General features: G+C 44.1%; 1 protein-coding gene across 1 annotated transcript; it reads left to right on the plus strand.

The window, feature by feature from the left end:
• The first annotated feature begins 694 nt into the window (after positions 1-694).
• Positions 695-10,944, plus strand: TMEM171 (transmembrane protein 171). The gene is made up of 3 exons (XM_060236430.1): positions 695-1,401; positions 9,927-10,068; positions 10,701-10,944. The coding sequence occupies exons 1-3, from the start codon at positions 771-773 to the stop codon at positions 10,942-10,944; spliced, it is 1,017 nt and encodes a 338-aa protein (XP_060092413.1). The 5' UTR covers positions 695-770.
• The last annotated feature ends 3,359 nt before the right edge of the window (positions 10,945-14,303 follow it).

Raw genomic sequence — 14,303 nt, forward strand, 5'->3', positions numbered from 1 at the left:
TCTTATTATAGTTTCATTGCCCTGCCAGCATGGGAGCTTTGAATACAAAAGCAGGTTTCTACATTTGCAGAGAATGCAGGTATGAATTTATTTCCTATGGCACAAAGATGCTTTTTTGCATCTCATTAAAGTAGCATATTTTAAACAGTAGTCATTTTAAAAGGGGGAAACATCACTGAAACCCATGATGATTTATTACCAAACTGGTAGCACTCCTATCTTAAGAACATAAGAGAAGCCATGTTGGATCAGGCCAGTGGCCCATCCAATCCAACACTCTGTCATACAGTGGCCAAAAAAACAGGTGCCATCAGGAGGCCCACCAGTGGAGCCAGGACACTAGAAGCCCTCCCACTGTTGCTGTCCCCCAAACACCAAGAGCATCACTTGCCCCAGATAGAGTTCCACGTATACCTTGTGTCTTAATAGCCACTGATGGACCTCTGCTCTATATCCAGTTCCCTTCTGAAGTCGTCTATGCTAGTAGATGCCCCCATCTCCTGTCACCTTAAAAACCAAGGCTTATGCTCCATCTGGAATTCTCCATATCTTTTACTTCCCTGTGCATAAGTGGACAAGAGAATGATCCTATTGTACCCAGCAGGTATAAATTGGAGATAGAATCATGTCATATGTTTTCTGTTTATGCCCTCTAATTTAATTACACACATCTTTTTTTTTTAATTCTCAGGCCTGTGGAAATGTCATTCTGATCTCCACTGAAGAGAAACATATTTCTCCTTGACTTGAAGAGGGATTTTTTTTTAAAGATGTATCCTGTTCCTGGTTCCATGCATGGAGCAGAGGGAAATAATGGACATCCTAGGAAACTTATTTCTTTCCTTTTTGTTTTTGGCATTTCATTGTTATGCTCTGGATTCCTGCTTTCAATGTTTGTTTTACAGACGTGTCCAAGTGGAGCTTTTGGGGACTGTAAAGCAGCCCTTAAAATCATTGGACCTCTGCTTGCTGTGGTTGGCCTCGTGTGTATCATTCTTGCACAATCAAAGGCTAAAGGCTATCTCCGAGAGGTGCAGTTGCAAGATGATCAGGTGTATGGCTTTGTCTTTTGCCGAGGAAACTGCCAGTTTGCCCAGTTCCTTGTCTTTGGCTTTTTATTTTTAACCAGTGGAATGCTTATTAGTGTCCTGGGCATTTGGATTCCAGGATGTAGCCCTGGGTGGCACTACCAACCATTTAACCAGAGCAGTACATCTGATATCGAATTCCAAGACTGTGGATTTCTCTCTGTTCAAACCATGGGTCCTTTGATTGTGCTTATTGGATTGTGCTTCTTTGTGATAGCTCACATCAAAAAGAAACAAAATTTAACTCTCATCCAAGAGTCTTCTGTACATGAAGAGGAGCACCTGAGCCCTCAATCATTTCAAGTTACAGTAGGTAAGCAGATGATCTAGGCAGCTCTAAGTGGCTGCTCTTTAACTGCAGTGAGAACAGCTTTGGAGGGAATCCCCTGCATGGGAGGGGGGAAGAGAGCATGATGGGAAAGGTGACAACAGCATCTTGGGTTGAGGGAATAGCAAGGAGGAACTCCTGGGCCCAGAAACTCCAAAATCTGGCAGTGGACGTATAAATGGCTGCTGCTTTTGAACTGTCTTCCTGGAGTAATTTCTGGTACAAAAGAACCTTGTTGGCTTTAAGGAACAGTGGAATAAATTTTATGAAGGATGACAGGAATAGCATTAAATATTTCACTCATATTATCCATTTAATCCAGAGAACAGTATTATTGACCTTCCTTTCAGTGATGTCCCACAATTTATATTTAAATGAATACAAATGTTATTATACACTTTCTATCTCTACACATATGTGTGCTGTATCTAAGGAGCACAGGATTGGTGGGAGGATGTGGGATGGATAGAAAATACACATTTGAAGTCAAAGATCTTTTTCGTGGTTTCTGTGCTTCACACTCATGGGATATAGCGCCTGTGCCGATACCCCGAATCGGTACCTAAAAAGCCCAGGATTTTTTTCACGCTCGGCACCAGTGAGCATGCGCAGGCGTCCCAGTACGTATGCTCACCAGAGCCAGAGCGAGGATCCCACCAGTTCCTTTTTGACCGCTGCGCTGAGAGGATCTCCTTTCGATTGCTCCGGTCGGTACTGTAATCCTTTGGATTTTTCTCATTGTTATATAGCCCGTTTGTTGTTTTCTTAGATAGTAGTTAAATAGTTATAGTTAGTTATTGTTGTTTGGAAAAAAAAAGACTGTTGTTGTCGGACTTTGCCCCTTGGGGCTTTATTTTTTCCCCCATTCCCTCAGAAATCGTTCTGTGTGGGTTCCAGTGCCTATGGAAAGGCATTGGGGTTTTTTAAAACGTTGCTGCAAGTGTGGTAGCAAAATTGCACCTCCTGACGGTCACTCCCTCTGCTTACTGTGCCTGAGCAAGGGATACCGAGTTGATTTGTGCCTGCATTGCTTGAGTTTTTCTAAGCAAACCCGCAAAAATTGGGCAGCAAGGCTATCTGCAGCACTTGTGGAATCGGCTCTTCGTCTGCCGAAAATGGCAACGGGCCCGTCGGTATCGATGGGGGAAGCCACCCCAGCCCCGACGGTTATATCAGTCAATCCATCGTCATCGGTGCAGACCGATATGCCAACCGAGCGAGGCCGACCCACGAAACGATCCTCTGAAGGGTTAGTGGTGACTCCGGCCAAGAAACGTCAAGATTCGGGGACCCGATCGTCCCTCCCAAAGAAGTCTAAGTCGAAGGAGAAGCTGAAGAACAGACTTTCCCGCACTCCTTCTCCTTCTCAGGATGCTTTGGTATCGACACAAGCTGCTCCACCCAGGAAGATCCTGGCGTCTCCACGTCCAAGGAGCCCTTCAATGTTGAGAAGCAGAGGCTCACAGCCGATCCACCTTTCGGGATCTGAGCAGGAGATAGACCTGCCCAGCGCACCCACTCATCGGGATCGCGTTGTCGGAGTGACAGCGGTTCGATATCGGAAATTGAGGCTTCGGTGCCAAATGAACCCCTGGCATCTCTTGCCCCGACTATGGGACGGAGAGAGCTTGAACCAGCCGCTATGGTTCAACGTTTCGCGCCACTTCCACCGTGGGATCAGCGTCAGTGGCCCTGCTCCTATGGTTACCCATACCCGCCATACCAGTGGTACTATCCACGTGACTTCCCCGAATGGGATCAGCGGTCGGAAGCCTCTCATCTCTCAAGGGTTTCACATCACTCCAAGCATCGAGCATCGGTGTCAATCCCCCCCGAGAGACGCAAAGAGAGGATGGAGGAAGTGCAGCCGCGATCGTCAGTATCGCTGCGGTCACCCGAGCGAGCATCAACTCCGATACTCTCTGAGCACTCGGTGAGAAGAGACTCCTCGTCCTCAGACTCTGAGGTCGGTACTGATGATCCTGACAGCACAGTGGAACCTTCGCCAGAGTCGCATATTGCTGAGGACCTTCCCATATCTCCATCGGAAGATCTGAAGTCTTATGGGGACCTGGTGAAGCGGATGGCACACTCCCTCTCCCTCGCAGTGGTTCAACCGCAGCCAGTCATCGATGACACGGTCTTCGATATAATGCAGAGAGACACATCAACAGCTGTGGCCCTTCCTGTAACCAAAGTTATCCTGCAGGCGGTGAAGGAGCCCTGGGCAAAACCGGCATCTACACCTATTTCTTCCCGGAGACTGGACCATATGTATCAAGTCCAGGAGGCTGGTGCTGAGTTTTTGTTCGCCCACCCCAAGCCCAACTCAGTGGTGGTCTCCTCATCATCTAAGACGCGCAAGACCGATTCTTCCCCATCTGACAAAGAGGGCAAGAAACTAGACAATGCGGGCAGGAAATTTTATTTAGCTGGGGCATTGGGAGTAAAGGTCTCCAATTATGCTGCATGCATGGCTCGCTACCAATACTCCATTTGGGAGCAGCTCACACCGCTATTGTCTTCCTTGAGCAAGGAGAAGCGATCTTCTTTTAAGAAGCTGCAAAAGGAGGGTTTTGCTGTGGCTAAGCAACAACTGGCCACAGCAAAGCACATGGTGAATGTATTGGCCAAAACCATTACTTCTGCCATCTCCCTGCATTGTCACTTTTGGCTAAGGTCTACAGCTCTTCAGCCTGACACCAGGGACTATGTAGAAGACCTGCATTTCGAAGGTGAAGGTCTTTTCAGTTCAACCACGGACAGTGTCCTTCAAAAGATGGACAAAAGCATAAAGACCTCAAGAAACCTGGGTGTCCCAGCTTCCTCTAGGGCTGGCAAGCCTAAGCAATGGCATAAATCTTGGCCCAAGAGGTCCTACCAGAAATTCTCCTTCGATCAGCCGTGGAGACCTTGCTCTTTGCAACCAGAGAGTAGGTCTCCCTATAGGGGAAATGACAAGAACAGGTTTGCTTCAGCATCTCAATCCACTGGCAAATCTAAGGGTGCCTGCCCACAGAAGCAGGGCCTTTGACTTTTTTGTAGCACGCATTGCCACCCCTCCTTCATCACTTATCCGTCTTCATCAATACCTTCCGGCTTGGGAGTCCATCTCCACAGACAGGTGAGCTCTTTCCATCATAGCAGAAGGATACAAGATAGACTTCATTCAGGTTCCGACTCAGTCAATGATTGTCACCACACCCCCTTCCCCACCTCTGCTGGTGGAGGTGAGCAACCTCTTGCACAAACAAGCCATAGAACCGGTCCCAGTAGAGACCAGAACGGGGTGGTTCTATTCTTGTTATTTCCTGGTTCCCAAACAAGATGGGGGATTAAGACCAATTATGGACCTTCGGAATCTGAACAAGTTTATCGTGTACCAGAAATTCAGAATGTCCACCTTTCAAACAATTCTTCCCCTCATCAACCAAGGGGACTGTATGACAATGTTGGATCTCAAGGATGCCTACTTCCACATCAGCATCCATCCTTCGTACAGACATTTCCTTTGTTTTGCAATAGGTTCCAACCATTCCCAGTACAAAGCCTTTCCATTCAGCCTGTGCACTGCACCACGGGTGTTCACCAAGATGATGAGTGTTGTAGCCGCACATCTCCGGCTTCAAGGCATAGTCGTCTTTCCATATATCGACGAATGGCTCCTTGTGGCGGAGTCAGAAGAACGTCTATCCAGCCATATTGCAACTACTCTTCGTCTTCTTCGCACCTTAGGTCTGCAGGTCAACATGACAAAGTTTCATCTTACACCTTCACAGACAGTTCAGTTTATAGGGGCCTTGCTGGACACAAGCCTTCACCGCGCTTTTCTGCCTCAGCAGAGAGCGATGGACATTATCAATCTCATCCATCTTTTCCAAAGTTGGAAATGGGGCATGGCACAGCAGCTACAGCGGATGCTGGGGCTGATGGTGGCAACTACAAGTGTGCTGCTGTTTGTTAAATTGAGAATGAGAGGTTTGCAACTGTGGTTTCTCAGACAGATTCGGCCTTTATGGGGACTCACCTCGGAAGAGGTTTACAATTCCACCCTTGATCCTCCGTACCCTGCAATGGTGGAAATCCAGAGACAACATCTGTCAGGGAGCTCCCTTCCATCTACCTGTAACCACAGTTACGATCACCACAGATGTGTCTTTGTGAGGCTGGTGTGCTCACATGGACTCTGTGTGTGTGTGTGGGGGGGGCCCTTGGCCTCCACGATTGACTCATTGCCACATAAACTATCTGGAACTGTTGGCAATTCATTTTGCCCTTCGGTCTTTCCGTCCCATAGGAGCGGGAAAGGCGGTGGCCCTGTTGACGGACAATACTACAGCACTTTGTTACATCAACAGGCAGGGCAGGACAGTCTCTCAATGGCTCTGTGTGCTAGCAATAGAACTGTGGACAGAGTGTCTGGAGCATGGCATCTATGTAAAGGCTGTGCACCTTCCAGGGGTGCTCAATCTGCAGGTGGACTCATTGAGCAAAGGAGCAGCATCTCCACATGAGTGGGAGATGCAGTGGCGCATCCTTCAACCTGTGTTTCAGCTCTGGGGGTATCCTCAAGTGGATGTGTTTGCCACAGCCAGGAATCAGAAGTGTCCTCTGTTCTGTTCCGGGGGGGCATGGACCCAGAGTCATTGGGAGATGGCCTGATGTTCCCGTGGAATGATTGGTTCCTATATCTGTTTCTGCCTCTGCTGCTGCTGACAAGAGTTGTCAACAAAATTGCAAGAGAAAGGCTGCGCTGCATCCTAGTGACACCATGGTGGCCTCGGCAGAACTGGTTCTCGATCTTGCTTCAACTAGTGAGGGTTTTTTTTTATCAGTTTCCGGCGGAACCGGACCTTCTGTCGGCCCAGGACGGTCACATGTTCCATCACAACGTGCCTCACCTGAAACTGACGGCGTGGTTCATAAACCCTGTGAGTTCTCCAGCAGAGTCCAACACGTCTTTCTAAATAGCAGAAAGTTGTCTACCCGTGCTTCCTATGACAGGAAGTGGGGGAAGTTTCTTCAGTTTTTGGCTGACCCTACAGTCTCACCCCAACGAGTGGGTCTATTGGTGATTTTTGATTTTCTGTTATCTTTGGTGGATGCTGGACTTTCCTTCTCTTTTGTTAAAGTTTATTTATCAGCAATATCAGCATACCATGAGTCTGTTGAGGGGCATTCAATTTTTGCGCACCCTCATTCAAAGAGGTTTCTAAAGGGTCTGCTCAGATCACCTCCACAGTTGTGGGACTTGACTTTAGTATTGGACAGGTTGACTCAGCGTCCCCTCGAGCCAATGGCCACATGTTCTCTATAGCGTCTGTCTTGGAAGACTGCTTTTTTGGTAGCAATCACATTGGCATGCCATGCATGGGAGCTCATGGCTATGCGTTGTGACTACCCATATCTAGTTTTTCTGGAGTCCGGAGTGTCATTGGCTCCTGAAGTTTCTATTCCTCCCAAGGTGATTTCCCAGTTTCACCTTAAGTTGGAAGTTTGGTTATCCACGTTTTATCCCATGCCTTCCTTGGAACGTCAGTGGCACGCTTTGGATGATAAGCGTGCGTTATTGTTTTATTTGAGTCGTTCTAAGAGTTTTCGTCAGGACCAGCATCTTTTTGTTTCTTATGCTGCTCCTAAGTTGGGTTCCAGAATTTCATCTCAGTGGCTTTCAAAGTGGCTCACTGAGACTATTAAACTGTGCTACTTGTTGGCAAAGAAGCCATTGCTTGGGCCCATTCGTGGACACTCTACTAGAGCGATGGCAACGTCGGTGGCGTTCCTGAAAGGCGTTTCTTAGACGGATGTGTGCAAGGCTGCCACCTGGTCCTCTCCGCATGCTTTCATGAAGCACTACGCTCTGGATGTGCATGCTCAGCAGAGGACTCATCTGGGAGCTGCGGTGCTGCAAGCTGTCGCTTCTGGTTGACTGTCTTCCTGCCTCCAGATATGTCTTGCTTGCTAATCTCCCATGAATGTGAAGCACAGAGACCACGAAGAAGATAGACAGGTTGCTTACCAGTAACTGTAGATCTTCGAGTGGTCATCTGTGCATTCACACTACCTGCCCTCCTTCCCCACTACTGACGGTCTCCCTATGTTAGGGGCTTCCAGCGGTCAAGAAGGAACTGGCGGGATCCTCGTGCTGGCTCCAGTGAGCATGCGTACTGGGACGCCTGCGCATGCTCACTGGTGCCAAGCGTGAAAAAAATCCCAGGCTTTTTAGGTACTGATTCGGGGGATCGGCGCAGGCGCTGTATCCCATGAGTATGAATGCACAGATGACCACTTGAAGATCTACAGTTACAGGTAAGCAACCTGTCTTTATCTATACTTGTGTGCTAAACAATTATGTAACTTGTTGGATAGAAAATGACTAATAGAGAAGAAGCTGCCCAATAGTCACTGGCATACCAGCTATACTCTTAAAGAGAGAAATTCAGGATTTGTCAGCTTTGACTCTATCACAGCATGAGGAAGGTAAGCTCACACTAATACTTGGCTAGAAAGTTGTAAAAGGAAATAAAGCCACATTTTGAACGTTTTGAAATTGCATTTTGAACAGATTTTGGAATAACTTGGTGTCTGCAGGGCACTCTCCCTCCTTTTCCTGTGTTATAAAAGTCATAAAGCACATGAAACATGGCTGAACATTAAAGGAAAACTTTTGTTAAGGCAATAAAAAACTCACTTTTTCACAAAGCCTGAAAAAATATTTTGGAAGCTAAAGAAGGAAAATGGGTAATTGGTATGTAACAGAGCAAAAACTGAAGGGTTGACCAATTTCTTTTTGATAACTAGTAAAGTATAAAACAGCTTGCATGCTGCATATTTACCATGGCACACTGTTAACTGTGAATTTCTGTACTAATGTTTAAACAATGCATGTACAGTAACTGCACAGGAGACTGAAGGAGAAAAAAGGAATGTAGTTGTATCCATTTTCTGTGTTAAAATTGTGTTAATTTTGTCTCATCCCTCCCCATAACAATTCATTTAGGTGGAGAGGTAACTAGTTGCTTAACTACCTAGAAATGTTTACTGCAGAGGTGGTTCTTGTATATCCAAACTGGATGCTGTTTCCCAAATCAGTGTGACGTCTAGTCACTGAGTATGGCACATCCGCAGTATGTTGTGGCCTGGCAGGTGCTTGACAAACCTCTCCTCCATCTTTTTGTAGTCCTAGGCAAATCCAAAAAACAAGAAGTTTATTGAGTCTCTGGTGGCTAATGAATGACATTTGTGTTGTGGGTGACGTGTTGCCTGTTTTCTCCTCAGCAGTACACTGACTAAAGAAGTCATAATTGTATTTTTAGAATCACATGAACAACCAGCAGAGCTTAGTTTGATAAGATAATTTAGTCGTTTCAAAAATGAATATTATTTACAGAAGCATCCTACTTGGTATACAAAGATAACTTCCATAGACTGCAGTAGGCAAAAAAAGGGATGTAATTTCTTAATGGCTGTATTTATTGTCAGCAGTATTCTGCATGCTAATATACATTAACAGACATTATCATTTTTCCCTACCATATATCAGTAGTGATGCTGCAGGGAAAGAGTTCAAATGTGTCATGATACCTGATACATACAGATATGATGGTTTACAAGTAGAGGGTTTCTTGCATATTGGTCCAGAGCTGGGGTGGTCAAACCTGCTTAACGTAAGAGCCACGTAGAATAAATGTCAGATGTTTGAGAGCCACAAGACATGAACATGGCTGGACTTGCTCTGGCCCACCAGCTCCCGAAACACCAACCACACCCCTATCTGATTCACTGTGGAATTATATATTATAACACATACAGAGAGAGAGAGAAAAAATAAGGCAAGAATAAAAGCAGCCTTGAACTGCTGGCAAATCTTATTTATTTCAATTTTAATTGATTTTTTTTAAATAAACTGAACTATTAGATAACTAGAACTATTTGTTTCTTGAAGTTTTTCTTGAAAGTGATATATTTTGGCAAGCATTCTCTAGCTCCCTCAATTGAAAACAAATGAGAAGGAGACAGAGAAAGAGAGGTAGAAAGAAAGAATGAAAGAAGTGGAAAAAGAGAGGGGGGAGAGAGAGAATAGATGGGAAGGCAGTAAGGAAGGAGAGAGAAAGAAAAATGGAAAGAAAGCAAATGGAGGGGAGGGAGGGGAAAAGAGACAGAAGAGAGAAAGAGAAACAAAAACTGAATGGGAGGGAGGAGGGAAGAAAGGAAGAGAGAAAGGTGGAAAGAAAGCAAATAGATGGAGGGGACGGAGAGAAAGGTGGAAAGGAAGCACCTTTAACTTTAAATGTGCTCTCCAAGCTCTCCCTCCCCACCCCCACCAGCCAGCTTGGCTTGGAGAGGGATTTAAAGAGACAAGCTGGCTGATGGAGCAGCAGGGGCTTTGAGAGCTGCATAAATTGTGTGAAAGAGCTGCATGTGAATCCTGAGCCTCAGTTTGGACACCCCTGGTCCAGAGAGTCACAGAGGAATCCAACTTTAAAGCTGTGTGCTTTCTTCTTTCATAGGTGATACTGTCATGGTGTTCCCACCTCCTCCACCACCTTATTTTGCTGACTGTTCTCTGCAAACAATAACTCCTAGCCTTGTGACAAGTGACTTGCATTTAGGGGAAAATCCTCCTCCTTACCACAGCACTTTTGTTCACCAGTAAGACTGCTTTTACTTTTCATGTTTGTCCTTCTAAGTGTTTTGTATGAGGGCTATTAGATATTCGTCAAGTAACATTCTAAAACTGGGCAGAATCTGAAGATGTCTGACTACAGCAACCCTTCTAAAGCTACAGACTGGTGTCCAATCAGTGCCTAGAAGGGAAACTAGTTAGAATGCTTCTGTGAGCACTGTTGAGTAAAGGTGTGATATAAATGCAGTAGATCAATGATAACCTCTAAAATTCCTAAAGCTCTATCCCCTATTGCACTTTAATTTATTGTAAAAAATGCCTGTCATGCTGATCTGCTGATGGTTGTGCCACAGAGGGGTTATTTTATCCATCTGAACAGAATTCAAGCAATATATATCATAGCACATATCCTTCCTAGACTTATGAAACTCTGATTTTTCCTTGTTGCTCCTCCCCCCATAGTACCTTGTGACCCCCCCCCCCGAAAGATTTCAGGAAGAAGGGCAATTTCATCACTGTAGCATATTTATCATATGCAAAGAAGCCTTGGCATCTGGCTGTTAAAATAAGGAGATCTGGAACTGGTTTATATCTATGCGGGCTTTAATTCTGTTCCCTTAAAATATGCTAATATGTACTCTTGATTATTATGTTGCAGAACACAGAATACTGATCTGTCTGGCTCAGTTACTTGCAGAGAGAATGACCTGCTGCATACAATATCAGGAAGTGATTCACCTTCAGAAACTTTATCCATTCTCTATCTTGACTCTGAACCATCTCAGAAATACAAGGCAAAAGAAGCAGCTGTAAATAATGAATGTGTTTTGTCGTCTTCTCCCTCACTGTCTTATATGTCTTTGTCTTCTTCTGAGTCTTCCCTTGAACAAATTATGAGCTAAAATTTGTATGCATATCTGCCATCTGGGGCAAAATGTCCAACACCAGAAGGTTCTGTGGAGCTTCACAATCACTCATCTGAGAGAGAGCTGGCAAAAATCTGTAGCTGTATTAGAGGTAGCTTCTCTCCCTTATACTCTGCTTGTCACTGTGCTTGTCATCCATGTATCACCAGGTGTTAGCAGCTCTGAACCAGAGTGAAGGGAGTGGTTCATAAGAGGGTGGAAAGACCATGAGAGAACATGATGAAAGGAGCTGGAAGATGGAACATTGACTCAAAGAGAAGCAAGACAGCAATGGGTGCTGCAATAGAAACTTGGCTATGCCAAGAGTTATATTACAGACAAAACTCTCTGACAATTCAAGTCCAATATGTGAAACATCACCCTGGTAAATATTCAAGATGTGGAAGACCAGACAGCCTTACTGTTCCTATAGTTGACAACCCCACATTTTGTGTGTGACCCAAATATCCCAAGCAAAATCATCAACTGAAATCATGCAGTGTTTGGACAACATTCTAGGGCACTCACTGATCACAGAGGAAAAAATTCCATTGGCTTCATATTTATTTTTCTTTAATGGTTGTTGACAAATTTTAAAAACACTAAAAATCTGAGGTGTTGGTTTTATTGGTGTTTGGGCAGACCCTCACACTCTTTAACAGTATGAAGTTGTGAATGTGAAAATTAAGTTTATTAAAAAATGTAGTACTAAATCCAAGTGTTGTGGTGTCTGCATTCTCTAGCTGGTGCAACCAGTTGTCATTATAGCAATAAAAGCTTAATATGAGTTGTGGGAGAAGTACAGGAGTCAATAACTACTGCACATCTCTGTTTAGTTAAAAAACATAAACGTGCAACATGATACCATCTCGCTCATTATTTCCCTGCTTACATTCACTGGTTCCTTCTTGTGTGGGCAGGGAATTGTCCACATAATGACATCATTTGGTTCTTTTATCAAAGGTTACCTTTAGAAATTCCCTTGCCCCTTATAACACCAGAATGCAATTTCACAGTGAAATTTATTACCAGTAGGTTCAGGGCAGATAATTGCTTCATACAATACATGATGAATTTCTGGAATTCACTTCAGTGAAATATGGCCATGAAATAGATAGCTTTAAATAGGATAATAAATTCACAGGCCAGATCTATCAATAGTAATTAGTCCTGGCAGCTAAATAAAATCTCTATGATTTGTGGACATCCCAGAAGCATCTGACTGGCCATGGCTGAAAAAAGGATATGGGACTTGCCCCGAGTTATCCATGAGCTACGGAAATGATGGAATATACTGAAACTCTGAGGCCTATTTTTATCTGCGTCTCCAGCAGCCAGATTTCAAGCAGAGTGCAGGACCTGTGCCATATTTTGTGCTGTCTGCACATTAAGCTCCACCAGAGCCAATTAGAATGTGTATCTACAGATACTTTGACTGCTATAGTACCCTCTGAACAGTTAATGTTTAATGAGTTTCCTAGGTATAAATACTGACAAAATTGTTTATTATAGAACAAAATTCTGATTGCTTCCAAGTGGATTTTCCACAGCAGAAAAGAGGCATGTCTAGAAGGGATGATGTCTGCCTGCCATTTCTCTCCCCGCCCCAATCTGCCCCTGATATTCCAGAGAAAATACACACCTCGTTTTCTGTAAAGTAACGGGGAAGCTGTGGGACGGCTGCACCCTCATCTGTAAGCAGCCCCTGTCTACTGACAAGCGCTGTGGTGTGTAATTCTGAACATTTATGATCGTTACATAAGGAGTAATCCCCATGAAAATCAGTTTTAGTCAGCAGCTAAGAGCTCTAAGTCAGAGCTGATGATGAGAGTTAAAGCTCTAACCCTTGTGACGTAATGATTGATTTCATGGGAATCACACTTAGTGTAAATCATAGTCCAGGGCTTATACCAACCAGACCCATTTATTTTTCACTTGGCCTCTTCTGAGAGAGTGAGCTGTCTTTCTACAGCCTGTTATTTACTCATCTGCGAAGCAGGAATTACCACAGGAGATTGCAAGTGAAGGAGGCTGCTTTTAATGGGCAGCTTGTCCTACAAAGACTGGGCTCTAATGAATGATTAATTCCTTTGATATGCTAGACTTGAGTTTGTTTGGACATTGACAGGGTTTTCCACGATGTTATCTTTGCAAGCTTTTAAAGTATTTGATGTTTGAAAGAGAACAGTAATGAAGCATAAAGTTATCATATGGAGATGTGCTCTCTGCTCACTTTTTCTTGTACTGCATTCCTTTTCAGACTTCTTGTTGACTCCCAAGTGTTTTCAGTGGCCCGGGAATAAATAGTTATTTGCTTAATACATTTATATGTTACTTCAGTTTTAAAACTATCCTGACTATTGCCATGACCTGGGTAGCCCAGACAAGCCTGATTTTGTCACATCTCAGAAGCTAAGCAGGGTTGACTGTGGTTAGTACTTGATTGTCCTAGAAATATCAATACAAATTTAATTTACTAGATGAGGCAAGCAATGATATGTAAAAATTTCAAGTGCTGTCAGTTCTCATGCAAATTACTGCACCTTGTGGCTTTTGGAGGAGTCTTTTAAAACGCATGAAAACTTCTACAAGTTTGAAATGCCAAGACCAGATCAAAACTAGTGTCCAGAAAAACGTTGCAGGAGCAGCTCCAAAAAGCATCTCACCAAAACAAATGTAGATGCTTCGGGCAGCAACGATGCAAAACAGTTGTGAGAACATTAGGTAATGTAAAAGGTGAGTTTCCAATGAGGTGATAGTCACAGTCAGTGTAAAAACACCCAAAGACTGCATTGACAGCTATTTAACAAGTTGGCAGATATTTTCTCAGGCTCTGTCCAACACCCTATTCCCCCCCCCCCCTTCTTTCACATACATTTTTTAAGTACAACTGACTCACTAAACCAGTTCTGCCTTTTCTTCTAGGTTCCACATCAGGACTAAAGTTGAAGGAAACAAGAGGGACCCACTGTAGTATGGTTGTTAGAGCATCAGACAACAATCTGGGAGACCCAGGTTCAAATCCCAACTCTGCTATGGAAGTTTGCTGGGTGATCTTGGTGTAGTCACACAGTCTTTGTTTAGCCTACCTCAGGGTTGTTGTGAGAATAAAACGGGAGAGAAGGGAATGATTTAAACTGCTTTGGGTCCTCATTGAGGAGAAAAGTGAGATATGCTATTTTATTATTACCATCTTTATCCCATTCTTGGGCCGATAGTTGTTTTAATCTGTAGGATGTGCCTTTGTCGCCTATGATGTATTTTATTTTATTGCCTCTTGATATACCGGTTTTATTGTATTGTTTTTGGTTTTAATCTGTAGGTTTTTAATTGTAATTTAAATTATGTTGTGATCT

This window comes from Heteronotia binoei, chromosome 4 (genome assembly GCF_032191835.1).
Source record: "Heteronotia binoei isolate CCM8104 ecotype False Entrance Well chromosome 4, APGP_CSIRO_Hbin_v1, whole genome shotgun sequence".
Lineage (NCBI taxonomy): Eukaryota > Metazoa > Chordata > Lepidosauria > Squamata > Gekkonidae > Heteronotia > Heteronotia binoei.